At 55.8% G+C, this 26,085-nt stretch overlaps 1 protein-coding gene across 14 annotated transcripts in view; it reads left to right on the top strand.

The window, feature by feature from the left end:
• Positions 1-26,085, top strand: part of ARAP1 (ArfGAP with RhoGAP domain, ankyrin repeat and PH domain 1) — a 64,633-nt gene extending 38,548 nt beyond the window's left edge. For 6 of the 14 annotated variants that reach the window (XM_072727340.1, XM_072727342.1, XM_072727343.1 and 3 more), the window contains 27 exons: positions 113-233; positions 644-834; positions 1,395-1,501; positions 3,684-3,883; positions 6,036-6,121; positions 7,322-7,504; positions 8,576-8,750; positions 9,916-10,050; positions 12,112-12,247; positions 12,521-12,623; positions 13,422-13,617; positions 13,884-13,935; positions 14,046-14,209; positions 14,304-14,516; positions 14,818-14,923; positions 15,368-15,515; positions 15,603-15,689; positions 15,777-15,845; positions 16,160-16,277; positions 17,643-17,756; positions 17,967-18,112; positions 18,644-18,676; positions 22,457-22,539; positions 23,274-23,324; positions 23,494-23,557; positions 25,012-25,161; positions 25,446-26,085. In XM_072727340.1, the coding sequence (XP_072583441.1) occupies positions 113-233; positions 644-834; positions 1,395-1,501; positions 3,684-3,883; positions 6,036-6,121; positions 7,322-7,504; positions 8,576-8,750; positions 9,916-10,050; positions 12,112-12,247; positions 12,521-12,623; positions 13,422-13,617; positions 13,884-13,935; positions 14,046-14,209; positions 14,304-14,516; positions 14,818-14,923; positions 15,368-15,515; positions 15,603-15,689; positions 15,777-15,845; positions 16,160-16,277; positions 17,643-17,756; positions 17,967-18,112; positions 18,644-18,676; positions 22,457-22,539; positions 23,274-23,324; positions 23,494-23,557; positions 25,012-25,161; positions 25,446-25,463 (3,249 nt within the window). In that variant the 3' untranslated portion in view covers positions 25,464-26,085. The remainder of the gene's footprint in view (positions 1-112; positions 234-643; positions 835-1,394; positions 1,502-3,683; positions 3,884-6,035; positions 6,122-7,321; positions 7,505-8,575; positions 8,751-9,915; positions 10,051-12,111; positions 12,248-12,520; positions 12,624-13,421; positions 13,618-13,883; positions 13,936-14,045; positions 14,210-14,303; positions 14,517-14,817; positions 14,924-15,367; positions 15,516-15,602; positions 15,690-15,776; positions 15,846-16,159; positions 16,278-17,642; positions 17,757-17,966; positions 18,113-18,643; positions 18,677-22,456; positions 22,540-23,273; positions 23,325-23,493; positions 23,558-25,011; positions 25,162-25,445) is intronic. The other 8 variants (XM_026010545.2, XM_072727346.1, XM_072727345.1 and 5 more) reach the window with 3 other exon arrangements.

Below are 26,085 nucleotides of genomic sequence, written 5' to 3'. Positions count from 1 at the left end.
TGGAAGATGGAGCTGTAGTTAGCCTTGGTTTCCACTGAGGTTGAAGGAACCGAGGAGGGGCTGGGCCTTTAGGTGCCGCACCCCCACAATACAGCTTCCTTCTCTTCCCCAGGATGCCTACTCTAAGCGCTTTATCTCTGTGGCCTGCATCTCCCGCATAGCTGCCATCGGGGACCAGAAGTTTGAAGTGATCACGAACAACCGGACCTTTGCCTTCCGGGCAGAGAGTGATGGTGAGGCGTGGGGCGAGGAGAAGACTGGCAGTTTGGCCTGATAAATGAGGGAGGAGAACCAGGGCACATCTGCTCCTCCCACATCAAACCCAGAGAGGAGTCAATCCTCTACGACATAGGGTAGAGAAGGGGGCACTCTCCCACTGGCTCTGTGCGTGATATACCCACGGAGTCCTCAGAACCACATATTTCCATTTACAGGGGAAATAGGCTCAGAGAGGCAAAGTGGCCAGTTAGCTTGCACAGCTGGGCTTGGAACCTGAACTTGTCCAAGTCAGAGAACTCAGAGATAGTCAGAGATGGGTGGGCCAGTCCAAATGGGCTTGCTGGCAGAGGCGTTGCCTGAGGAGCCCAGAGCAGGGAACCCTGCCAGGCTGAGCTCAGGCTTAGTTTTTCCCCTTTGCCTGCAGTGGAGCGGAAGGAGTGGATGCAGGCCCTGCAGCAGGCAGTGGCCCGGGCTCAGCTGTCTAGCACTTACCCATTGGGTGTCCGAGGCTCAGAGTTGCCTGACCGGGCTGGCAGCCTGGAACTTCGTGGTTTCAAGAATAAACTGTATGTGGCCGTGGTTGGGGACAAAGTGCAGCTGTATAAGAATCTGGAGGTGCGAAGGGGTCAGCCAGTTTGCTAAACCACTCCCCTTCCCCCTGCCCACCTGGTCCCTTAGCCCTGCCCATTGTTCATGCTGCTCCCTCAAGCCTGCCCCCTGCCCATCCTGCTCCCTCAGCCCTGCCCACCCTGCTCCCTCAGCCCTGCCCCCTACCCTGTGCCTACCTGGTACCTCAGGCGTGCCCCCTGCCCACCTTGCTCCCTCAGGCGTGCCCCCTGCCCACCTGGTCCCTCAGCCCTGCCCCTTCCCTTTCCTCCTTCCCCTAACTGTTCTTAGCCCTGTGCCAGCTACCCTTCCTGCTCCTAGTTCTGACCGTGTCCCCTGCCTGGTCCCTGAGCATTATCTTCCCATTACTGCCCTGCCTCCTGCTCCCTGTCCCTATTGCAACATGGCCCCTGAACCTGGGTCCATTTCCAGATTCCTGAGTCCTCTTTACGTCCTTCCAAGGCACTTTCTAGTCCCTAAGGTATGACCTCCCCTTCCTCTCTATCCCTTCCTGGGCCTTGAGCCCTGCCCCCAGGCCTTGCCCTCACCCCTTCCCACCTACCTGCTAGGAGTACCACCTGGGCATTGGCATCACCTTCATTGACATGAGCGTAGGCAATGTGAAGGAAGCAGACCGGCGCAGCTTCGACCTCACCACCCCCTACCGCATCTTCAGGTAAGCCTCCCTCTGCTCGTTTACCTGCGTCATCTCTCCCTGACAGGATTCTCTTCTTGCTTATTTAGGAAACTGCCCCTTCTTCTAGGATGGATTTCTCCTCTCCCTTCCCAGCCCTGCCCACCCCCACTGGTCCTTTACCTCCACTCACTAACCTGCTCTACCTCTCCTTTCTAAGAAATCTCACTTTCACCCCTCCCTCCGTCCTCCTCATGCATTGGCTGCCTGTCCCCTTCCCTCCATCACTCCGAGGCCATCAGCTGCCACCTCCAAGGCACTGTGCCATGCCTCAGTTCAAATCCTATGTATTAGTCAGCTTGGCTGCCATGCATGACAGGATAGCACAACCTGAGGGGGGCTTCAACAACAGAAATTTATTTTCTCACAGTTCTAGAAGCTGAAAGTCCAAGGTCAAGGAGCCATCAGGGTTAGTTTCTGGTGAGGCCCCTCTTCCTGGCTTGTAGATGGCCATCTCCTCACTGCATCCTCACACAGCTTTTCCTCTGTGTGCCTGGAAAGACAGAAGGAGAGGGAGAGAGAGAGAGAGAGAGAGGGAGAGAGAGAAACACCAGTCTTGTCAGATTAGAGCCCTACTCTTATGACATTATTTAACCTTAATTACCTCCCTAGAGGCCCTGTCTCCAGATGCATTCACACTGTGGGGACACAAATCCGTCTATAACATCCTGGGTCACACTACTGTGTGACCCGGGCAACTCGCTTGACCTCTCTGTGCCTCAGTTTCTTCCTCTGTAAGACCACGGTAGTCTTTGTGAAACTGTTACCTGACATGGTGTGTGATAATTGCTCTGTCATCACTAGCCCCCTCACGGCTCCGCTGTCATGTTCTTTGCCCTTAGCTTAGATCTCTGTCTCCCGCAAGGACTTCCTCCTGAGCTCCACACCTGCATGTCCAACAGTTTTGTGGATGTCTCCCCCCTCGCCTCCCTGTACCTCCCAGGCCCCTGACTTCATCCATGGGGACGCCTGCCTCTCCTGCTCAGCCCCACGCATGCCTGTCACAACCCTTACCTTACCTCCATAGCTCTCTCTCACCTCTGTCTGGCCCTGCCCCATTTTGTACCAGGCCAGAGGGGTCTCTGGCCCAGTGGTGGCACCTCCTCATGCTTTGGCTGCCTGTCTGTGACTGCCAGTGGGGTCTTGTCTTTCCTTTTTGTTGAAAGCCAAGTTTTTATTTCTTACCTTTGAGGTAATCTTTAATGACATCGTTGGCCTGAGATTCTTTGTGCCGTCATCCTTAAATACCGCACAACCGTGACCAACCAATTTCCAATGTTTTTCTTGTCTGTTGGTTTTACGGAGGTCTGACCATTCACCTGGTTTCTCGTCATCATCAATCTTAATTAGGTTGATCAGGTGTTCAGCACCAAGGGCCTCCACCAGCCTGACATGTAGGCTGAGACCATTGAATATAGGAACACAGAGACAGGCTTAGTGCTTAGCTAAGGCCTTGACAGCTTGCAGATTCCACATGTCAGACCTTCGTGGATGAGCACGGTCCTCAGCACCTCTGGTCAAGCAGCATTAATGCCTGTCATGTCTCTAGCAGTGATGCCTTTTTGGGCCATGGTAGTGGGCTATAGGGATAGTCGAATCTTGAATGCACGCATATGTGGGGTGATGGTGGCAGGGAAAGAAAGAATCAGAAGAAGACATCTCTTTACCCTCTCCTCCACCCCACTAAAACCCTCCTCTGCTTCTGTCTTGTCTTCTGGGTGCACTTTGACCTCCTCTGCCTGGCACAGCTTGTCCCTGTATGTCTCCCAGCCTCTTCTCTGCCAGTCTGCCCATCTTGCCCCCAGATCCTGGAATGCCCTGTGTGCCCATTTGCACATGTTATTCCCTCTGTCTAGAAAACCTTTACACCTCTTCTCCTGGCTAAGCCCTTCTCATCTGTCAAGGCTTAGTTCAGGCATCATTTCTTCCCAGCAGCCTTTCCTACTCCCCAGCTGGGCTCCCCCAACCCCCACATGTCTCTTTGGCTCATGGTACCCTTGATGTTGTCCGTGCCCACCTTCCTCACAGACCCAGGATGCTTCCCTCTTCTGGTTATGAGCGCTCAACTCCTTGTTCTGCCCATGTCACGCTGTGCCTCTTCATGCCACCCCCAAATCTCTCTGAGCCCTCTCCCACCAGTGCCTTCCTCCTCCTGTGTCCATAGCTTCTCAGCTGAATCGGAGCTAGAGAAGGAGCAGTGGCTGGAGGCCATGCAGGGAGCCATCGCAGAGGCCCTGTCTACCTCAGAGGTGGCCGAGCGCATCTGGGCCGTGGACCCCAACAGGTTCTGTGCTGACTGTGGGGCTGCCCAGCCTGACTGGGCCTCCATCAACCTCTGTGTTGTCATCTGCAAGCGCTGTGCAGGTGTGTGGGGCTGGGGCGCTAGGCTGAGGCCCAATAGGGCTGGTGTGTCGGGATGGCAGGTGGCCTGTCTGGCCAGAGGGGCCGGAGCCCAGATGGTAGTCACATCACTGTGGATGAAGTTGCCTCTGTGCGCCAGGCCTTTCCCACCGTGATTAGCTTACAGTCCTGAGATTGCGAGGTAGGGATTTGACTGCGTATGCCATGGGTAAGGACACTGAGGCACAGGGAGGGGAAACGGCTCATTCCAGGTGGCCTGGCAAGTAAGTCTGAATTTGAGCCCAGGCCGATTGGGGTCCAGCACCCCATCACATCAGAGGGGTAGAAAGAAATGAGACAGGAGGGGCTGGCAGGGCTTTGCATGCCGTGGGAGATGCTGATGTTTCATCCAAAGGAGATGGGAGCAGGTGTGGGAGGGCCACATTCAGATTTGTGCCTCAGTCTCTGGCCAGTGGGTGGAATCTCATTGGAGGGCTGAGACTGGAGAGCAGTGGGGAGGCTGTTAGTGGATACACTAGAGAGAGGAATAGGCTAAGGCCTGGTCTGGGGAAGCAATGGAGAGGACTCGAGAGATGTACAGGCTCTGTGGTGTGAAAGTCCCTGTGACAGATCAGATGAGGAGGGTGAGAAAGACAGAGGCTGGCACCCAAGAGCATTCATCTCACCACCTGCCATTTACTGGGGGGTCTGTGCTATGCCAGACACCTTGAGTGCTAGGGATTTGGCCCTCAGGGGAGCTGATGATGCCCAGATGGCGGCTTTGGGCAGCTGGAGATGGGGATCCGGGGTGGGGGGAGAGTTCTGGGGAAGGCACTGAGCTCAGTGAGAAACCCTGAAGCCTGGGGAACATCTAGGGCAAATGTCCAAGAGGCCTGGAGCTGTAAGATCTGCATACAGGAAAGAAATGACTGGATTTAGAAAGGTATCAGCTTGCTGAGTGGTGTGGGTGACAGGTGTGAATGAGGCACTCCCTAGGAGACTGCAGAGGGGTGTGAGGCTGAAGCCAGAACCAGGCAGCACTCATTGCTCCTAATACCCCAGCCTGCTCCCTACCCCAGAGGTTCTTCCTGGGACCTGTAGCTGAGTAAGGCTGCATTCTCTACAGCCTCAACTTGCCCTGCCCTCTTATTCCACAGAAATTTACTAAGTGCTCTCTGTCTGCCAGTCTTTGTTCTAGGCATGGAGGCTAGACCCTAAAGCAAGCAGTCAGGGTTCCTTCTCTCAGACAGCTTACATTCTAGTGGGAAGAGATGGAAAATACGTATATGAACCAATAGAAATACTAGGGAATGAAGTGCTAGGCAGAAAATGTGTTTGTTGGGAAGCCCTCTCTAAAAAGATGACATGTCAGCTAAGACCTGAATGTGAGGAGGGAGGCAGCTCTGGGGAGATGGGGGAAGAGAGTCCAGGCAGAAAGAACTGTGAGTGCAAAGGCCCTGAAGCAGGAATGAGTATGGCTGATTAGAAGAGGGAGGAGAATGTAGCTGAACAGGATTGGGGTTGAGAGAAATTTTGAGATGAACTTGCAGAAGCAGGTAAGGAATTTAAATCTAATTCTAGGGAGCTGGGAAGCGGTTTAGTGCCGCTTTCAGCCCAGGGTGTGATCCTGGAGACCTGGGATTGAGTCCCATGTCAGGTTCCCTGCATGGAGCCCGCTTCTCCCTCTGCCTGTGCCTGTGTCTCTCTCTTTCTCTCTGTATCTCTCATGAATAAATAAATAAAATCTTAAAAAAAATTCTAGGGAGCCATGCGAGGGGGTTATCTAAAGCAAGGATCTGAAATAAGGGGATTTGCATTTTAAGGAGATCACTCTGGGGGCCCTGGCTGGCTCAGTGGGTATGTGACTCTTGATCTCAAAGTGGGGGTGGGGGGTAGAGGGTAATGAGTCCAAGGCCCATGTTGGTCCTAGAGCTTACTTTAAAAAAAAGAGAGAGATAAAAAAGATCAGTGTGGCTGGGCTGTGCTGAGTGGCCTGGCAGGGGGCAGGGGGAGGGGGTTCTGCTGCAGGAGCCCAGGTAACTTTACAGTTCTGTGGCGCCTGGAGCAGGGAGTGGGCATGGGAGTGGCCTCTCCCTGTCTGCCCCTGCTTGGATTCCCCTGCGGGGAGGGTGGGAAGGTAAGTACTTGTGTGAAGGTGAGGGCCCTCTGTCTGCAGGGGAGCACCGTGGCCTGGGCGCTGGTGTCTCCAAGGTGCGGAGCCTGAAGATGGACAGGAAAGTGTGGACAGAAACGCTCATCGAGGTGGGGAGGCCTTGCTTGTCACCTGGGTTTGGGGCCCACTCCGCTCGCCTGCTGCCTGGGTCTCCCCACTGCTCTCCCCCTGCTCACAGACCTCGGCCCCCTGGAGCTAGAAGAGACCTTTGCGATCATCTAGTGGGTGGGGATTTTGGAAAAGTGGAGTTTTGGCAAAGTCAGCTGACTGGCCAGTGAGCTAAGAATGTTTTGACAGTTTTAAAGGGATGTTAAAAAAAAAAAAAGGAATATGCAACAGAAACTGTCCTGCAGAGCCTAAAATATTTACTTCATCTGCACGCACAACCACTAGCAGGTCTGGGGGCACCCTTACATGTGCATATGCGCCTGTCTACTTGGGGTTCCCAGGTACTGATGTGTGTGGGAGTTACAGAGGAGAACCTGCAATGGGAGGCTCACCACACAGGGCCTTCCTGACAGCCCCAGCCAAGCTGCAGACTCCAGCGCAGTTTGGGTCTCACATCCCCTGAGAGGTAGGGTTAGAACCCCCTGGTTTAAAATGAGGACATTGAGGCCGGGGGAGAGAAGATGACCTGCCCAAAGTCACAGAGTGAGTCAGCGGTTGCAGGGTCTGTTGCTGCTTTATTCTCTTCTGTGAACTCAGCACCCTACACAGGACCTGACTGAAGGGCAGGTTGGGAGGTCCAGGAAATAGCTGTGGAACAGATGATCAGCAGAATGAAAAGGATTGATCAACTAGTCCCTTGATCACTAGCTTCCTGCATCTGCGCCCCCAGTATCTGCCTCTACTCCTCCTCCCCTGAGCCCAGAAAGGAATGTCAAAGACAAGAGAGGTTTCCAAAATCCTTACCCGCCCCATTGGCTGACAGGTTAGCTACCCGCCACCCTCATCCCCCCCCCGCCCTTGCTCGAGCTATGATAGTCTCAGGAATGCAGAGTTCCAGATGTGGGACTGGGTAGGGGAAATAGCAAGGCCCCCCACTAGGCACCAGATTTGGGGCGTCCACCTGCCCAAATGTCTGCCTCTCATCCTGTCATTGAGCTGAGGAACTGGGTTTGGGCCCAGAGCCACTGACAGGCCAGGCTGCCCCTCAGCTTCCCCATGGGAAAATGCGTGGGTGGCCTGACTCGCCCAGCCCCCCGCCTGACAACCTCAAAACAAAGATTTTACCAGACACAGGGCCCTGGCCATAGGCTGCCTGTCTCACCTCTTGCCCACACCCACAGCTCTTCTTACAGCTGGGCAATGGCCCTGGGAACCGCTTCTGGGCGGCCAATGTGCCCCCCAGTGAGGCTCTGCAGCCCAACAGCGGGCCTGGTGCCCGGCGGCGCCACCTGGAGGCCAAATACCGTGAGGGCAAGTACCGCCGCTACCACCCGCTCTTTGGCAACCAGGAGGAACTGGACAAGGTCAGGGCGCCTGGGCCTCTGGGCCCCCTTGAGACCACCCACTTTCTTTCTGCCCCCCTCATTGCTCTCTCTGCCTCAGCTTATCTCTTCCGTCAGCTTACTGTAATGAGTTGGCAAATGGGGAAACTGAGGCCCAGGGAGTGGAAGGGCCTTGCCCAAGCCACAGGGAGAGTTGGGGCAAAGCAAAGAGGAGTCAGGCCTGACCCTTGGGCTGAGTCCACATCTCCAGCATCTGTCTGCCTCCCTCCCCTCTTGATTCCTCTGTCTCCCAAACCGTCCTGCTCCTTGTGAATCCTGCCAAAAGGAGTGAACTTGATGGGGATGCTATTTCCTGTCAGGCTCATGAAAAACAGCTGGCTGCTCTGACCCACCCCCATCCACACCCCACTCAAGATGAGGCCTCACATGGGCCCCAGGCCCTGACAGGCTGGGAGCCAAGCCCTGGGCCCTGGTCTGGCTCAGCCTGAGTGGGGGGTAGCTTGCTTCAAGGCAGGGGGATGCCACTGGTGACCTCTGATTGGCCTTCAGCCCCTCCCCCAAGCAGCCCCACCCAGGCAGGCTCAGGCCAGCTAGAAGCCCAGTGGGAGCCAGGCCTCCACCTCCCAGGAACCCAGGCGTCCAGCCCCCGGCCCAGCCCAGTCTAGCCCGCCAGCTAGGAGGGGCAGCATCTCCCATTGGTCGGGAGGGCTGGGCAGGCGGTGAGGAATTCAAATGTGGGAGGAATTAGCTACAAAGCACCCCCCTCTGCCCTTCCACAAGGCAGAAGGAGCTTGAGATCCTCTAGAGAACAGGCTTGGCAGCCGACGGGTCCTACGGCTGCTAGTAGGGGTGAGCCCTGGGCCACTGAGACTCCCCAGCCTCTTGGGGCAGCCCCTACTCATCCTCCTAATCCCTTGGCCTTTCTCTTTCTCCCCCTCTCCTCTCTTTTTCTTCCTGCCTCTTCTCTTTAAACCTGAGAATGGGCCTCCAGACTTGGGTGACTCCTTCCTCTCCTCCCCCAAACCCTCTCTCCCGCCGGCCTCCCACTCCTGCTTAGGCTGACCCTCCCCTCCCCCTTTTTCCTCCTCCTAGGCTCTGTGTGCTGCAGTCACTACCACAGACCTGGCTGAGACCCAAGCTCTCCTGGGCTGTGGGGCTGGGGTCAACTGCTTCTCAGGGGATCCTGAGGCTCCCACACCCCTGGCTCTTGCTGAGCAGGCAGGGCAGACACTGCAGATGGAATTCCTTCGGAACAACCGGACCACGGGTGAGTGGCCGATGGAACTGTCCACCTCGAGGGATGGGACCTCCCTGCTGCCATGATCTAGCCATTTGAAAGGGGTGCTGGGTGGGGGTCTGCCAAAAGCTGTGTATCACCCTGCTAGATCAGATATAAATACCACTTGAGCTGTGATTGCAGCTCCTTGAGAGGCCCTGGTACAACAGTATGTGATTTTGGGGTATGTTTGGGTTTGCATGTCAGTGTACATTTGTGCATCTGGCTTCCCCTTCATATGTGTGTCTCTTTGTGTCTGTCTAAATCCCTTCTGGATTTGTGGGTCCCTCCCAGACCTGCAGTGTGGGCCTTCAGGGTGGCATCTGTGTGCCAATGTCTGTGCATCTCTCACCTGCTGTGGATCTGTTTCCTCACACCTGGGGGCATTGAGGGATTTGGGGTTTGTGTAGCTGCAGAGTATCTGAGTTGCTGTGTGGGGGTTGCATTTCTCTGTGTGCGGGTGACCCACAACAGCAGCCCTGTCTGCTGCTTTGTCTGGGTGGAGCTCTGTCACAGACTGGGGTTGGGTCCCCTTTGGCTATCACTCTCCGGATGGGTGAGAGGGGACCGTGGGGGAGAGCACTGCTGGTCATGGCCCAGCGCTGGCCTCTGGGGCCATGTCCCAGGACGGAGGGTGGAGCTCAGCGGCCAGAACTCGGCTCACAGCCCTGGGTGGGTGGGGTGTGCTGGGCTGGAGCAAGCCCAGGTGTCCAGGGAGGCACAGGAGACCACCCAGCTGGCTTGGGCTTTGGGACTGCTAGGAGCAGGGCTGGAGCCAGGCTACTTTCTTAGACTCTGCGTTATCTGGGGCAAACTTCTTTCTGGAGATTGTTAATGAGTCTGCCTAAGACCCCTCATTCTAGTGTGCTTGCCCCATGCCTCAACAGAGAGAATAGGGTGGGCTGGGCTGGGGAGTCAGGGGGGCTTCCTGGCAGGGGAGGTACTGGAGCTGGGCCTTGGAATTTGCGCAAGTGAGGAGAGGTAGAGAATGATATGGGCAAAGCCCTGTGGGTAGTGAAAGCCTGAGGGTGATAGAGGGCTGGTGACTTGAATGTAAGCTTGGATGCTCAACCCAGGTGGGGGTGTGGGGGAGACCCTGGGATGGCAAGCATGAGCAGCCATTCCCCACCACCCCACCCCAACACCTTCCCTAAAGAGGTACCTCGGCTGGATTCAATGAAGCCCCTGGAAAAGCACTACTCAGTTGTCTTGCCAACTGTGAGCCACAGTGGCTTTCTCTACAAGACCGCTTCTGCTGGCAAGCTGCTGCAGGACCGCCGTGCCCGGGAAGGTGGGTGCTGGGCCAGACCCCGTTCTTGCCATGACATTCTGGCATGGTGGCAGGGCCAGAGAAGCCAGGGCTGGCTGGGCTGGTGGACCCCTGAGGGTGCCAAGTGTACTCTGGCAGAGTTATTCTAGAGGGCTTCCGGGATGTAGTCCCTGGTACACAGTAGATGCTTAATAGATGGGCCAATAGGAGTGGGAATGGGGCATGGCACTGTAGAGCAAGTCACTGCTAGAATTCCTTTGGACTAAAAAAGCCTTTATTGAGCACCTGCTGGGTGCTGGGGATCTGGCATTTGGAACCAGACAGAGCTGAGCTTAGAGCTCCACCCCTTTGACATCTCTGCCTTCTGCTTGCTCTCCAACTCAATACAGTCCAGTCCTTCCCACATCCTATAAGGACCTGCACATCGGCGCTCCCACTCCATGACCTGTGATCCCTCTCCCCTCATTCACTCTGCTGCAGCTGTACTGGCCTCCTTGGTGTTTCTCAAGGACGTACATTCATTTCCACCAGGGCCTTTGCTTTTGCTCTGCTCCTCGCCTAAAATACTTTTCCGCAAAATATTTGCATAATCAGTCCCTCACTTCAGTCCAGTCTCTGTTTAAATATTTCTCTCTTTTTTAAAGATTTTATTTATTCATGAGACACACACGGGGGCGGGGGGGCAGAGACACAGGCAGAGGGAGAAGCAGGCTCCATGCAGTGCAGGGAGCCCAACATGGGACTCAGTCCCTGGTCTCCAGGATCACACCCTGGGCCAAAGGCGGCGCTAAACCGCTGGGCCACCAGGGCTACCCCAGTTTCTGTTTAAATGTTACTCTTTAGAGACTTCATCCATGGTCATATTATCCAAAATAGCATGCCCTATGTACCTTACTTTTACCCTACTTCACACCACTTATCTGACATTGGTTAGTCTGTTTATAGATGTATCTGGTGATTCTCTGTGCCCCATTGGAATATAAGCTCCTCTTGGCCACCACTGTAGCCCCAGCACCTAGAACAGCTCCTAGCACAGAGGGCACTTGGCAGACGATGCCTGATGAAGAGTAACTGAGGCAGGTGCTCCTGGAAGGGCCCAGCCTGGGGGACAGGCTCTGGGACACACTGCCCTCAGAGGACAAATGTTATATCCTTGCAGACAGGACAAGAGACAGTGTCTGCTGTGGGAATATTGTTGAGACCATTGCTCTCTGCATCCTTGGCACCCCTCTGTGAAGCCCTCTAGCACTCAAAGAGATTTCTTTGGAACTCTGCTGTTCACTACCTCACTGCCCCTGGGGCACTGCCCCTAGTCTACCTCCCTCTGCCTGATAATGTCATTTATGTAACTGCCTGAGTCATCCTTTTTGCCCTGGGTGCCAGGAAGCTCTGAGCCAATGTGAAGCTCAGGGCTGTGAACCATAGGAGTCTGCCTGACTTTGCCATTCTGCTCTTTCTCCTGCCTTTCCTGGTCCACATTCCCATTTCTTTTCCTTGATGGGATCTTGTCACTTTCCTCAGAGCCATTATAGGAAGAGTCAGAGTATAGAGCAATGTGTGCCACTGGTAGGGGAGTATAGGAGTGTGGATGGGGCATGGAAGCTTCCTGTGGCATATGGGCTGGATTGAGGGAAGAAGAGTATGGGTGGAGGGAACAAGGTGAGCAAAAGTGGTGAGGTGCCCAGGAGTGATCCAAGAGATGGCTGGAGAGGTGGGTGGGGGCAGACCCATCAGGGCCTTAAATACCAGTCTGAGGGATATAGGATAAGGTTGAGGGCAGGGGCATGGAAAGGTTTTGAGCAGAGGAAGGATGGAGTCTGGTTTTACCTAGATCACTTTTGAATCTTGCAAGTGAGGCTAGGAACCAAGGAAAAAGTCATTGCAGTGGTCCAGGGGCAAGGTGTGGGCTGGGCTGGGCTAGGGCGGTGGGCTACAGGAAGGAGGATGGAACTGGGGGAAGCTTTTGAGTTAGAGTGAAGAGGACATAGGTCAGGTGGGAATAGGGGCCCAGGGAGGATACAGAAGTGTTTTCAGGGGAGAGCGGGGGCTCCCTCATGGCTCCCCTGCCCAACTTCTCTCCAGAGTTCAGCCGACGCTGGTGTGTCCTTAGCGACGGTGTCTTGAGCTACTATGAGAACGAGCGGGCAGTGACCCCCAACGGAGAGATTCGGGCCAGTGAGATTGTGTGCCTGGCAGTGCCCCCTCCTGACACCCACGGGTGAGCACCCCTGGGGCAAAATCACAGACTGTTGTTGCTATAAGGTCCAGCCCCCCATTGAGGAAACAGAAATAGGCCCAGAGAAGGGCAGAACTTTCCCAAGGTCACACAGCATCCTGAGACTGGAGCCAGGTCTCCTTAGGCCCTAGTTTAGGGCTTTCCCACCACCTCTTAGGGGAGCCAAGGGCAATGGGCAGAGGGTGGAGGCAGGGTTGCATGGGGTGGGTCATGGCTGGGCTGGGGGTGCCTACATCCTGGCCTTTGTATCTACAGCTTTGAATACACCTTTGAGGTGTACACAGAGGGAGAGCGGCTGTACCTGTTTGGGCTGGAGAGTGCGGAGCTGGCTCGTGAGTGGGTCAAGTGCATTGCTAAGGTAGGCCTGAGTTAATGGGCCAGTATGAGGAGTATGACCTCCTGGCTATTTCCATGTACCCCAGCTCCCCTACCTCACAAATGGAGGGAGCAGTCATAGGGCAGGCTTTTTGGGCCAAGGGCCTGACATAACCTGCAGTCCCTAAGCAGGGAGATTAGGAGACCTGTGGAAGAAGGGCTGTGGGCCTTGCACTCCATAGGTGCTCAATACATGTTTAATGATGAATAGCAGTCAGAGCCATCTTAGAATGGGCAGTGCTGACTCCAGAGGGAGTGAGCTCCTGGCTCTGGAGGAAGGAGGCAGGGAGGCTACAGAGTTCTGCTCTGGGGACTAGAGCCAGGTGCCTTATGAGGTCCCCTGTACTGTGAGGGCCTGTGATTCCTATTTACTTGGTCACCGATCAATCATCTGTGAGCCTTGTGATGATCAGCCTTCTGAGCCGTGGGAATCCAGCTGAACCAGCCTTGGTCCTCGCTCTTTAGTGCTGGTGGGGGAGACAGACGGGGGCCCAGACAGCAAGAGTACTGTAATCAGTGCTGCAACAGAAGGCAGAGCAGGGGCATCCCTGAAGGCGTCTGGGAACGTTTTGCAGAGGAGGACACTTCTGGGCGTGAAGTGCAGCATGATACCCGAGTTCTTGAACTGTGCTGGATTCTGTCCTGGGGCAGAGAGAAGCGGCAGCTGGGTGGGAAGTGGGCATGCTCATAGGCCAAAGAGCTGGAGGGTCCCAGGCAGGCAGTGCTGTTGCCTGATGTAGCCTCCTTGGCTACCTCCCCCTTCCCCTGGCCTCCCCACCAGGCATTCATACCTCCCCTGGCTGAAGATCTGCTCGCCCGGGATTTTGAACGGCTTGGGCGCCTCCCCTACAAAGCTGGCCTGAGCCTACAGCGGGCCCAGGAGGGCTGGTTCTCCCTCACTGGCTCTGAGCTCCGTGCTGTCTTCCCAGAGGGGCCCTGCGAGGAGCCACTACAACTTCGGAAACTGCAGGAACTTTGTGCGTGGACCCAGCCCTGGGCCCCTAACTTTCAGGGCATCCTGTCCTGGGTTCCCAGGCCCCCAGCCCTTCCCTGGAAGTCTAAACTCTACCCTGGCCAGAAGGAGCCAGCCTGCCCTTTTCTGTCCTTTCCTGCCCTTGGGGTATAGCTTAACAACTCCATGTATTGGGGGGTGGGTCCTGGGAAGGCATGTACCCAGAGAGCTTCAGGAGGGAGCCGGTTGGGGACCATGAACAGGGCCTCACCTTGACCGGCCCCTCCACAGCCGTCCAAGGGGACAGCGAGAACCAAGTGCTGGTGCTGGTGGAGCGAAGGAGGTGAGCCCTGGACTCCCTGAGGGGCGGTGAGAAGCCTGTGGCAGTCGGAGAGGCTTAGGAGGGGTGGCGCCTGGGTAAGTCCACAAGTAACGGACGGTTCTCCGGTCTAGGACACTGTACATCCAGGGCGAGCGGCGGCTGGACTTCACAGGCTGGCTGGGGGCCATCCAGAAAGCAGCGGCCAGCTCGGGGGACACGCTGTCGGAGCAGCAGCTTGGAGACTCCGATATCCCGGTGATTGTGTACCGCTGTGTGGACTACATCACGCAGTGTGGTGAGCCTCGCCCCCTCCAGGCCAAGCCCCACCTTCCCAGGGCCCCTCAGGCCCTGCGAGGCCCTGTCCCCGGCTCAGTCCCACCCTTCTCCAGGCCTGACATCAGAGGGCATCTACCGTAAGTGTGGGCAGACGTCAAAGACTCAGCGGCTGCTGGAAAGCCTGCGGCAGGACGCCCGGTCTGTGCGCCTCAAGGAGGGGGAGCAGCATGTGGACGATGTCTCCTCAGCCCTCAAGCGCTTCCTGCGAGACCTGCCTGATGGCCTCTTCACTCGCGCCCAGCGCCTGGCCTGGCTGGATGCCTCAGGTAGGCCCCCGCAGTCCTCGCCCTGCCTGAAACCCAGGCTAGTGCTGCTGGCTTGACCACTCCTATCCCTTCCTTCCGCATCCCAGCTGTGCTCTGGACACTTGGACGAGGCATGTCCCCAGGGGACAAGCTCCAGTTCCCCGTCCCTCCCTCTGCTTCTCCTTCCTTTGTCCCTCTAAACAGAACCAGGAAATACTGGCCCCTAGGATGAGAGGCAGAGCTGCCAGAGGGGTGGGACAGGGGAGATGGCTGGGGGGGTAGGGGTGGGGATTCTTGACCTGATCTATCTCTCCCCACCCAGAGATTGAGGATGAGGAAGAGAAGGTCTCCAGATATCGAGAACTCCTGGCACGTCTGCCTCCAGTCAACCGCGCCACAGTGAAGGCACTTATCAGTCACCTGTACTGGTAAGGGACATTACTATTGTATGACTCTGGGGGGATGGGGTGGAAAAGATTCTTCTACTCCCAGCCTGGCTGACTGCCCTCTCCTCAGAACCAGGTAGGCCTGGGAACTGAATGTTGACTTTTGATATACCCTGATCTTGGACACTTTGTCTCCTAACTTACTTCCTACAGGGTGGGGGGAATAGAGGAGATTTCAGCTAGGACCCAGGGGACCTTGGCCAGATCTCCCAGCTTCCCAGCTCTGTTCCTCTCCAGCATACAAAACATGGCCAGAAAGACTATTCCTGCTTCCCCTTAACTAGTGGTTCACTTGGACCAGGACCTTCCCTGGCCTCTCTTCAGGGACCAGTCATGGACCTGCTCGGAACTGGGAAGGTAAAGTGGGGCAGTTCTGGACTGGGCTTCTCACTCAAGACCGTCTGACTTCTGTCTTCCCCTGTCCAGTGTCCAGTGCTTCTCAGACACAAACCAGATGAACACACACAACTTGGCTATTGTGTTTGGGCCCACACTCTTCCAGACAGATGGGCAGGACTACAAGGCTGGCCGTGTGGTGGAAGACCTCATCAGCCACTATGTGGTGGTGTTCAGTGTGCGTCCCTAGCCAGTGGGGAGTGAAGGGCAGGGATGAGCCTCTTGGGTGGCAGTGACCATCTGTCTGTGCCTCCCACCCTCCCAGGTGGATGAGGAGGAGCTGAGGAAGCAGCGGGAAGAGATCACTGCCATTGTGAAGATGCGGGTGGCTGGCACTGCCAGTGGGACCCAGGTGAAAGACAGGGCTGGGGGTAGGGGGCTCAGAATAGCTACCTGCATGTCCTCCTTGGATCGCTAGCTGAGCCCTATCTCCTTACAGCATGCCGGTGACTTCATCTGCACAGTGTACCTGGAGGAGAAGAAGGCAGACACAGAACAGCATATCAAGGTGGGGGTGGGGACCTGGAAGCCAAGGAACCAGAAAAGTCGGGTTGGGCTAGGCATAGGTTCAGGTGACCAGAGGAGCAAAGCTTCCATCCCAAGGGGGAGCCCTAGTTTGGAACCCTTATCTGGCTGGTGTCAGGGCCTCTCTTTGCCTCCTCCCCACCCAGTAACTCAGGACCCCTTAGAGACACTCCCCCAACACTCCAAGACTCCAGAGGACCTGAGAGGTGGGCTCAGCCCTTGGATCACACAGTGAAATTGTGGCAGAGCAGAGGCCGGGACAGGGTAGGCTGACCTCTTCCATCTCGGCCACTGCAGATACCGGCATCCATGACAGCTGAGGAGCTCACCCTGGAGATCCTGGATCGCAGGAATGTGGGCATCAGGGAGAGGGACTACTGGACCTGCTTTGAAGTCAATGAGAGGGAGGAAGCAGGTGGGTGGCTACCAGGACTGGTGCGGAATGTGGCACAGTCTGTTCTTGTCTGGGCTGCAGCCCCAGTCTGTTCTCCCATGCTCCCCAGTGTGGCGACAGGGGAGTTTGGGATGACCAATGTTGCTGTCACACTGTCATCTTGGGGATGGTGGTGATAGTGTGCTGGCAGGGGTTGAGGTGATGGCTGTAATGTGGTTGATGGAAAGGATGATGAAGGAGGTAGGTGGTATCAGCTACGATACCATGCTTTCTTGGTGTCAGTGAGGATGATGTTGCTTGCAAGGGTGGTGATGCTGAATTTGATGATTGGATTAGTGGTGAAGGGAGTAGTAGGTGGTGATGGCCATGCAGGAGGGGTGGGGTGGCACGGGGTGGGGTGGTGGCGGTGAGGGTGGTTGTGATGGTGGTGTGAGGGAGTCATGGTGGTGAAGAGGGTGGTAAAGGCATTTTATGGCGAAGGGTTGTCTTAATAGCAGTGGTGGATGAGGGTGCATCTGTTCATTTGTTTTCCTGTTATTTGCTGGGCTGGGGAGTCAGACTCATAGTCCCTCTGCTCATAGGGGTTAGTGTGGTCAGGAATTGACACCAGTGCCGTAATTGGTGGGAGAGCTGTACAACCAAGGCTGTGATAACTGCTGTGCAGGAAAGGGCCACAGCACCACTGGAGCTCGTAACAGGGTTGCTGGCTTTGGAGTCCCTGTGTTAGGAGGTAAAGAAGAGGAGTTACTTGGTAAAGGGGGAGAAAAGTGCCTCCAGGCAGTGGGAGTGGCACAGGCAAAGGCCTGTGGTGGCCATGGACATCATCCTTTCGAGGAGCTTGAGATGGCAGTGAAGGGGTTGTGTCACAGGGTGGGGCTGAAGACAGAGGCAGAGGCTGCCTGACCACAGTGCAAAGCCATTGAAGGGTTAGTGATGGGATTTTGGAGAGGTTGTTCATTGCTGTTGGGTAAGGAGAGGCAGGGGCAGGGAGTGAGACACATACTGGAGACCACAGGAAGGCCACGGCATTAGTCCAAGGGAAATGGTAACATGCAAAGAAAGGTGTGGCAACAGCGATGGACAGAAGCAAAGAGATTTGACATATGGAGGGAAGATGGGGAGGCTTTGTTTCTGGCTTGAATGGCTTGGTGGGTGGTGTTTTGACACAGGAAAGATCACTGGCATGGTTTTGGATGTGTGGGTTGGAGCAGCTTTGGTCCTAGCCAGATGTGTCAAGCCTGAAGCTCGGGTGTGGAAAGAGTGATGATGATGGTGGTGTGTTGTGCTGCTGGTAGGCCTTGGGAGAGTAGGTGACATGTGTGCGTGCCAGCCCTCGGTGCTATAAGGCCACAGCAGGTGGTAACAGCAGGTGTGACCTCTCCCCAGAGCGCCCCCTGCACTTTTCGGAGAAGGTGCTGCCCATCTTGCACGGGCTGGGCACAGACAGCTACCTGGTGGTGAAGAAGCACCAGTCCATGGAGGCCATGCTGCTGTACCTCGGTAGGTGGTGGCCCCCGGTGTGCGGGGCCCGTAGGGCTGGGCAGGCAAGCAGGTCCCTTCTTTCAGAGACTGGGTGGGAACTGGTGGTACAGGGCTCGTTGGTGGCCAGGATAGGCTGGGGCAGCCTCCTTCATCCTGGGACCCTTCCCGGGTGTCTGTCCCGGGGCAGGGGGGTCGGGGCAGCCCATGCCCACTCCAGTCTTCCCCCAGCCAGCCACGTGGGTGACACCAAGCACGGCATGATGAAGTTCCGCGAAGACCGTAGCCTCCTGGGCCTGGGCCTGCCCTCAGGTGGCTTTCACGATCGATACTTCATCCTCAACAGCAGCTGCCTACGGCTCTACAAGGAGATCCGGGTAAGTGACCCCAATGGCTCCTGCCCTGCAATGAGCACTGGCACACAAGTGTGCTCACATACGCATTCACTAACATCTGCCAGAGTCTGCCAGTGAGAGCATCCCCGTCGTGGGGTCTTGGGATGGCACAGTGGTGGCGGAGAGCTATAGACTCTCCGGGAGCCTCCGCCGTGGCCCTTGGCGGCCACTCTTCTGTGCCCTGTAGCCCCACCAGGCTCTAGTACCTGGATGCTATCACATCAGGCTCATGCCGCCTCACCTGTGCCTGGGCCTTGTCACGGCACCCACAAGAACATGCTACATCGTGACAGCCCCCACAGCCCCCACCTGTGGCCCACACATGCCTCGCCACTTCACAGGTTGTATCTCCTCCATGCCCACTCTGTCCACATGCCTGGTGTCCTCCCAGATCTTGGCCCCTTGTCCCCTTTTTTAAAAACCTGCCACATCCCGCCATGCACCACTGCATACACTGTCCGGGCTCTGGACCTGGACCTCCTTCCTCCATAACCCTGATCCTCTATCAAACAGAGCCAGAGGCCATGGAGCGGGGCCCCTGAGACCGTGAGTAGCTATGAGCCAACTGCCAGCTTCCTTACACCGCCTGGGGGCCAAGTGAGCCTGGTGGGAGCCTGGGGACACAGCCAGAGCTCTTGGCTGTCCCCAGGCATGGTTCCTTGATCCCTTGCCAGTCAGCACTGGCTCCCACCTCCATCCCCAACCCTGCCCCACAGTGCTTTCCCCAAGGCAGAACCCCCATCAGTGTGATGCTTTACAGTTTTCCAAAGGACTTGGTATAGAGGCTGTAGAGCCAGTAACAAAGGCCCCTAGGTTTGAATTAGTGCTCTGACCCTCATATCCTGCCACCCTTGGAGCCATCCTCTTCCCAGCCTGGAGAGAGATAGTTTCAAGACTATCAGAATGTCTGTGCTACTGCCCTGATCCTAAAAGGCCAGGGTGGGACTACATAGGCTTATGATACAATCCTGCCTGTGGTTGGAGTTCCTGCTCAGCCTCCCTGGATGCTCGCCAGCCCTTATGTGCACAGCTCTGGGAGGGGAGCTTATCTATTCCTTCCTCAGGACTGCCCTATCCATTGAGGGATAGTTCTGCCTGGGAGAAGGCCCTTGCTCAAGTTCAGCTGAGAATCTGCCTCCTGTAATGCCCCTGTGGGTCCCAGCTATGCCGTAGGGGCCACAAAGCATAGATGCCCTGCAGAGATGGGCAGCAGAAATGTTTCCATGCCCAGGGTTCTAGCCTGAGCTCCCATAGCTGGCCCCACCGGTGCCTGTAGCCCTTCTTGCCCCTCACCTCTCCTGAGGACACTGGATAGGCCTAGCTACCATGGAGGGAGCAGAGCAAATAGAGCAGGATCCTCACCTCCCTCTCTTTGCACATTATACATCTGTTAATGCAGCCTGGGCTCCTACAGACCCTTGTAGGGAATGCCTCTTCTCTCCTTTGCTTCCCTCTATGATTACTTACTTCTGGGTCTGTTTACCCCTCCACTCAGTCTCCCTTGGTTCTGGGATGTTACTTCCCTGACCGTCTCTTTATAGGGGTGCTTAGGCCCCTTGGAGCAGAGCAAGACCATCAGTGTGGGCAGAGGGGAAGAAGATGGCTGAGGCACCTGGAAAAGCAGCAGCTGATCCCTTAGCATGGAGCGGAGAAGGCAGGGGAACTAGAAAAAGGAAAAAGATCTAATCTAATGTTTATCAAGCTAGGTTTGGTGCCCAGCCCTCCAGATACTAGGACATTTAATCTCACTATTGTCCTGTGAGGACAGATATGGTGCCCATTTCACAGGCGAAAAAACAAGCTTCAAGTGACTTGCCTAAGGCAGTCTCTAGGTGGAATAGCCTGGGATTCAAACCCAGATTTGTTAGCCACAGAGTTCAGGTTCTATTCCTTGAAGTAGAGGAAATCAAGGACTCAGGAGCCAGGCTGATCTGTGCAGGGCCAAGTAGTGTTCTCTGACAGAAGCTCCAGAAGGGTGTGGTTTGGCTACCCAGGTGTTGGTAGTTCTGCTGTTTGCTGGTTTATGGAGCAACAGACTGAAATTGGGACAACAGCCGGCAGTTCAGGATATGCAGACACCCAAGCCTAGTCCTGGGCATCTTCTGTTGTTAAAGACCTTGAGGCACCTAGGAAAAGCACATTCTAGAAAAAGCTTGGTTCCAGCAGAGGTCTTTGAGCATCAAAGGGTGAACTTTATTCTCTTCCAGTGACTTCATACCTTAGAAATGCTGGAAACACGAGCTGTTTGAGTAGAAACAAAGTCCTACAATGATAGACGTCCCCTCCCCGTCTCAGCCACACTCCTGTCACACACGTACCATGCATACGCCGCACACTCCAGGGCCTAAGGAAATGGAGGTCTGAGGATTGTTTTTTCTAGTTCTCAGGGAGTCACACACTGGTTTGAATTCCTTGATTCCCACAATTCTCTCCACGCCCTGCCTGGAACTGTCTTGTCGTTCCTATGTCACACCCACGAGGCTGTTCCTTCCACTGTCAACTCACTCTACCCCTTGCTTCTAGTTCTCTTTCCCTGGCACCCACAGCTCAGCTTCTTCCAGTACCTCAGCCTGCTTTCCATTCTGTCAGTCTCCTGCTTTCCATACTTGCAACCTAGTTTTTCTCCTACTGAGTCCTTTCTCCTGTCATGCCTGGAGCCTACTGTTCTCCAGACCCGCAGACTAATTTCTTTTCTTTTCTTTTCTTTTTTTTTTTAAGATTTTATGAGGGAAAAGCAGGCTCCCTATTGGCAGCCCGATGTAGGACTCTATCCCAGGACCCCAGGATCATGCCCTGAGCCAAAGGCAGATGCTCAACCACTAAGCCACACAGGCTCCCCCCACCCACCCCGGCAGACCAATTTCTTTCACAACCTCCTAAGTCTCAAGTCTTTTCATTCCCACTCCACCTGGCTCCCTCCAACCTGTCGTCTGACTTCTTCAGTGCTCTCGGCCTGGCTTCTTCCCTGCTCTCATGGAGGTTTGCCTCCCCGTTGTGTTCACCCACACCTCGTCTGCCCTATATCTGCAGCCTGATTTCCCATCTCGCTGCCATGTTTCCTCCCTGCCTGCACCCCCGTTTGCTCCAGCCCTCTTGGGCATATGGCCATTGTCAGGTCAGGTGCTATGTGCAGGAGACATAGGGCTCCCTCATCAGAGCCTTGGTTGTCAGGGAGGGTCATGGTAAAAACAGGGCAAAAGGTCCCTAGTAAGTCCTCTTAAACTACATCCCCTGTGACAGCAGCCAAATCTCCACTAATCCCAAGGCAGCCCATCCTTTCGTAACCTCCCAGGGAGTCTACCAATCCCTGGACCTTTCCACTTCCCTGGCCATCCTCTAGTCCCTTCTTTTTGTTCCTGTTGAGGAGCCATGCCTGGGGGTGGCTGGGAGCAATGGTGGGGACAGGGTGGAGGTGGCTCAATATTTGATGCCCAGTGTTGGTTGTAAGTGAGTCCCCTTCCCCTACCATCCGCCTCGGTGCCCACCTGGTGCCTGGGGGGCCTGGTGGGGGCAGGGCTTTGAGCAGGTGGCTCCCGAAGCAGGTAGAAGGCTCATTAGCTTGACCTCCAATCAGCCTCTGCCCGGGGCGCCACTGCTCCCATACCTCTGCCTCGGAGCCAACCTGTGCCTTCTGAGCCCAGACCCATATGCAGAGGTAGGGGCCAGAGGTGTGCTTGTGAGTGCTCTGGTGCCCCTCCCCAGTATATCGGCCTCTCGCTTCCTGACCCTAGACCACTGGAAAGTTTTTCCTTTGGTCTACCAAACAGCCGTTCTGCTTCAGCTTGAGTCATCAGCCTTCCCCTTGTGGAACCAAAGAGCTAGTAACTGCTCACCCCACAAGTCTTCTGTTCACACGGTCAACCCTGGAGCCTCCGTGGGGTGGAGAGGGATGAGGAGTAAATAACTAGAGACAAACAGACCCAAGCAGCCAGCTGAGGCTCTCAGATCATATGCGCTCATTGGGTTTGGTACCAGAGGGTGATGTGCAGACTTCTCCCTCCACTGGTTCAGCCAATGCTGCAAGTCAGTTCTCCAGTTTGCAGGACATCAGGGAGGGCCTGAGAATCACTGCCCTGTATCGTTCTACTGGAATGGCCACTGCCTCGGGGACTGAGGGTTGACTGTCTGATGCTGCTGCAGGGAGAGAAGCCTGGGGGGCTTAGTTGGGCTGGATGGTGAACAGAAAGGGCTTGGTCAGGAAGGCTTCCTGAAGGAGGTTCCCTGTGCTGGGATGCAAAAGGGGCTAGGGAGGAGGGAGGTACCCCATCACCCCAATTCCTGCCCTGACTGACTGAAATGCCGTTCTTCTGCCCTCCTGCACCCCAGAGTCACCGGCCTGAGAAGGAGTGGCCTGTCAGGAGTCTCAAAGTCTACCTGGGAGTGAAGAAGAAACTCCGGCCACCCACGTGGTGAGCTGGGGATGAGGCCTGGGGGAGCTCATAATGGTTTGGGTGGGTAGGTGGAGGCAGCACAGCCGGAGCTTTGAACTTGACAGGGGTTGGTACCATAGTTCTGAAGGTGTGGTCTCCCAGACCAGCAGCAACGGCACCACCAGGAAACGTCAACAGCCCAGATTCTTGGTCCCACCCCAGACCTGCTGAGTCATGGGCCCTGAGGAGTGGGGCCAGCAGTCTGTGTGGCACAAGCCATCTAGGGGACTCTAATGCTTGTCAGGTTTTGAGAACCACTGGCCTGGATTGAAATCCCATCACTGACTACCTCTGGGACCTTTCTGTGCCTCACTTCCTATATCCGTGGAATGTGGAAAATAATGGTACACCTGTTTCAGAGGGTGGTTGTATGCTTTTGAGGTGAAAAGTGATACATAGTCACTATTATTGTTATTAATTGCAGTCGTCAGACCTGGTTTTCTAACTTTCTCCTCTCCTCTGTGGACTGGGCCTGGTTGTCTCTCAGGGACTAGGGCAGGCCTGGGGGAAGCGGGGATGCGATGGGGAACAAGGGGCCTGGGGGGCTGGTGTGGGCTGAGAAGAAGACACAGTGGCCAGAATGTGTCTGATTGCAAGAAGGCCCTGAACTCTGCCCCCTGGCTCTGGCCTGGGCCTCTGGGCTCTGTCCTGGGCACCTAGGCTGGGAGCCCTCTGGGGGATGCTATGTGACTCCACCTGCCCCTCCTCTGCAGCTGGGGCTTCACAGTGGTGCATGAGACGGAGAAGCATGAGAAGCAGCAGTGGTAAGTGAGGGCACTGGCCTGAGACCCCAGGCTGAGGAGAGATGGTTGTGTGTCCCCTCTGGTTGGGTCCCTTCACTGGCCACATCTGTGCCCTGCCTGGAGACCCTGGGCTGGGGAGACAGGCAGGGTGTTCCCTGCTCAGCATCCAGATGTATGCCCTACCCCGCAGGTACCTGTGCTGTGAGACGCAGACAGAGCTCCGGGAGTGGTTTGCCACCTTCCTCTTTGTGCAGGTACCAGGTGGAGGGTGGGGTCCTAGGAGGCTTCCATCGTGGAGAATGGGTATCTTTGTTTCTTCACCATAAAGGCCACTAGTTGCTTCAAGGAGATTTTGAGTTGCTTTTAATTCACTCGCTTGCTCATTTACTCAGTAAACCCTGCCTAAAGTCCTATCTCCTCCAGCCCCAAGCCAGATGTGCTAGAGACAGAGGACTCAGACCCCTGCCCTCAGGCACTCCCCAGGTAGAAAGGAAAACAGACTTAGACGTGGCCTGTTACATGGCCCGGTGTGATCAGTGTATGGAGACAGAGAAAAGCCCGGGGACCCTACCTGGGGGAGGCGGTGGGTGGGTGGAGAAGGCAGCAAGGAGGGGGTGTCACAGGTTAAGTCTGAGGATGACAAAAAGCCTTCACCAAGCAAAGGCAGTGAGGGTGGGGGTAGTGGCTTCTAGGCAGAAGGAACAGTTTATGCCTAGGCATGGTAAGAGAACTACAGCTTGCCCAATGGGGTGTAAAGAGAGAAGCCAGGAGTGCCAGAAGTTGACACTGGAAGGGGAGTCAGGAGCCAGATCTCAGAGTCTTGAAGGCCATTCCAAGAAAGCTGAATTTGACCTAGTCAGCAGTTTGAAGCAAGAAAGTGGTGTGCAGGTTGGTGTCTGAGAGGGCTCGTTCTGGATGCGGCGCACAGAGGAGGACAGATGGGGTGGGTAAGGTGGCTGCTGCAGTGGGCCAGGTGGGAGCAAGCTAGCAAGGGCTCGGAGCCAGAGCAGGGCGGGGGGAGGAGCAGGGAGGGGGTGGGCTCAAGCCAATCGATTTTATTTTTTTATTTTTATTTTTATTTTTTTTTAAATTTTTATTTATTTATGATAGTCACACACAGAGAGAGAGAGAGAGAGAGAGGCAGAGACACAGGCAGAGGGAGAAGCAGGCTCCATGCACTGGGAGCCTGACGTGGGATTCGATCCCGGGTCTCCAGGATCGCGCCCTGGGCCAAAGGCAGGCGCCAAACCGCTGCACCACCCAGGGATCCCCAAGCCAATCGATTTTAAATGAGAGTTCAGAATGGTTTAGGGAAAAGGGAGACAGCACTGTACTAGGGTCCTGGGCTGAGTCCTTTGAGCCCTGAGCTTTCTGGTAGTCAAGCCTAAAGGAAAACAGGTGGATTCTATGGTTTTCTGGGTTCCTGGTGAAAGGCACACACATGTTCCTCTAGAACTGTTTTCTTGGTGTCAGATTCTTGGAGCAGTTTGTCAGTGGACCTGGAGGTAGGAGTTGTTGAGTAACATAACTGGCTGGGTTTTGCCAGGGATACAGTCATGTTCTCCTAACAGCTGCTTCTCATATTGGCTGGGATCAAAGCTGAGGGTGTCACCTCAGATCATAGCCGGAGGCATTTCTGGGATGGGTGGGTGGATCTGGAGCTGAGTGTCCGGGTGAGCTGAGTGCCCTCCTCTCACCTGCTCCCCAGCATGACGGCCTGGTGTGGCCCTCGGAGCCCTCCCGTGTGTCCCGGGCTGTGCCTGAAGTCCGGCTAGGCAGCGTGTCATTGATCCCCCTGCGTGGCAGTGAGAACGAAATGCGCCGGAGTGTGGCTGCCTTCACCACAGACCCCCTTTCTGTGAGTGGCTTTCCATCCCTGTGGGCAGGGGGCTGGGACCTGGAAGGGGTCCTCCTTCCACCTCTCCTGATTGCCCTCTGGCCCCCTCCCTCCATCCTCCAACCAATCCTGGCAGGCTCTGTTGGAGGAGCCCCCTCTCTGCCCTGCCCTGGGGACCCCAGCTGACCTGAGCCTTCCCAGGCCAGCATTACAGAATAGCCGTAGAAGCCTCAGCAGGGCCCCTTTGGCCCCTGTGAACGTTCACAGGGTGCTTATAGAGTCTGGGCTTCTGTGCCTTCCCACAGCTCCTCCGCAACGTCTGAGCACAGGAGCCAGCCCCTGCCGCTGGGACTCTGCCGCCATGAAGCTTTCCTGTTCAGACACCCTCACGCCCTACGTGCCTGGTGTGAACCAGCAGGGGGCGCATGAGGAAGCCGCAGCCCCCTCCCCCAACATCCCACGTCCTGACTGCAGCATGGGGTTCCCTGGCCTGGAAGTTGCAGGGGGGCGGCAGCAGGGTCTGCCTGAGGAGGAACCCCTCATCTGCTCTGTCCAGGTGCTCAGCCCTCCTGGCCTGGCCTGCTCCCTCTCCAGGGTCACCCACCCTGAGTTTGAGGGGTTGGAGACATGGGATGGGCGTCAATGGGGAACTCTAGAGGACCACCATCCTTGCAGAGGCCCAAGGCCCTGGGGCCCCCGCTGGAAGGGAGCCCACCCCCTTGTCACGAAGTCCAGAACAGCAAAGAGTGGATGCTCTACAGGAACACCTAGCTGGGATGGGGAGGAGCTCTTGGGTAAGTTTCTCCGGAGCCTAGAGCTGGGCCCGGGGGGACTTCAGGAACCCCTTCCAGTCTAGGCTGACTGCGAGGGCCCAGGCTGCCTGGTGTCCCTTCCCCACTTTGGGGGCCTTTTGATAATATAAATATATCTGTATATTTTATCCTA

The sequence above is a fragment of the Vulpes vulpes genome, chromosome 11, assembly GCF_048418805.1.
Source record: "Vulpes vulpes isolate BD-2025 chromosome 11, VulVul3, whole genome shotgun sequence".
NCBI lineage: Eukaryota > Metazoa > Chordata > Mammalia > Carnivora > Canidae > Vulpes > Vulpes vulpes.
Note: the sequence above shows the minus strand (reverse complement) of the source record. Positions and strands in the feature narration are given on the sequence as shown.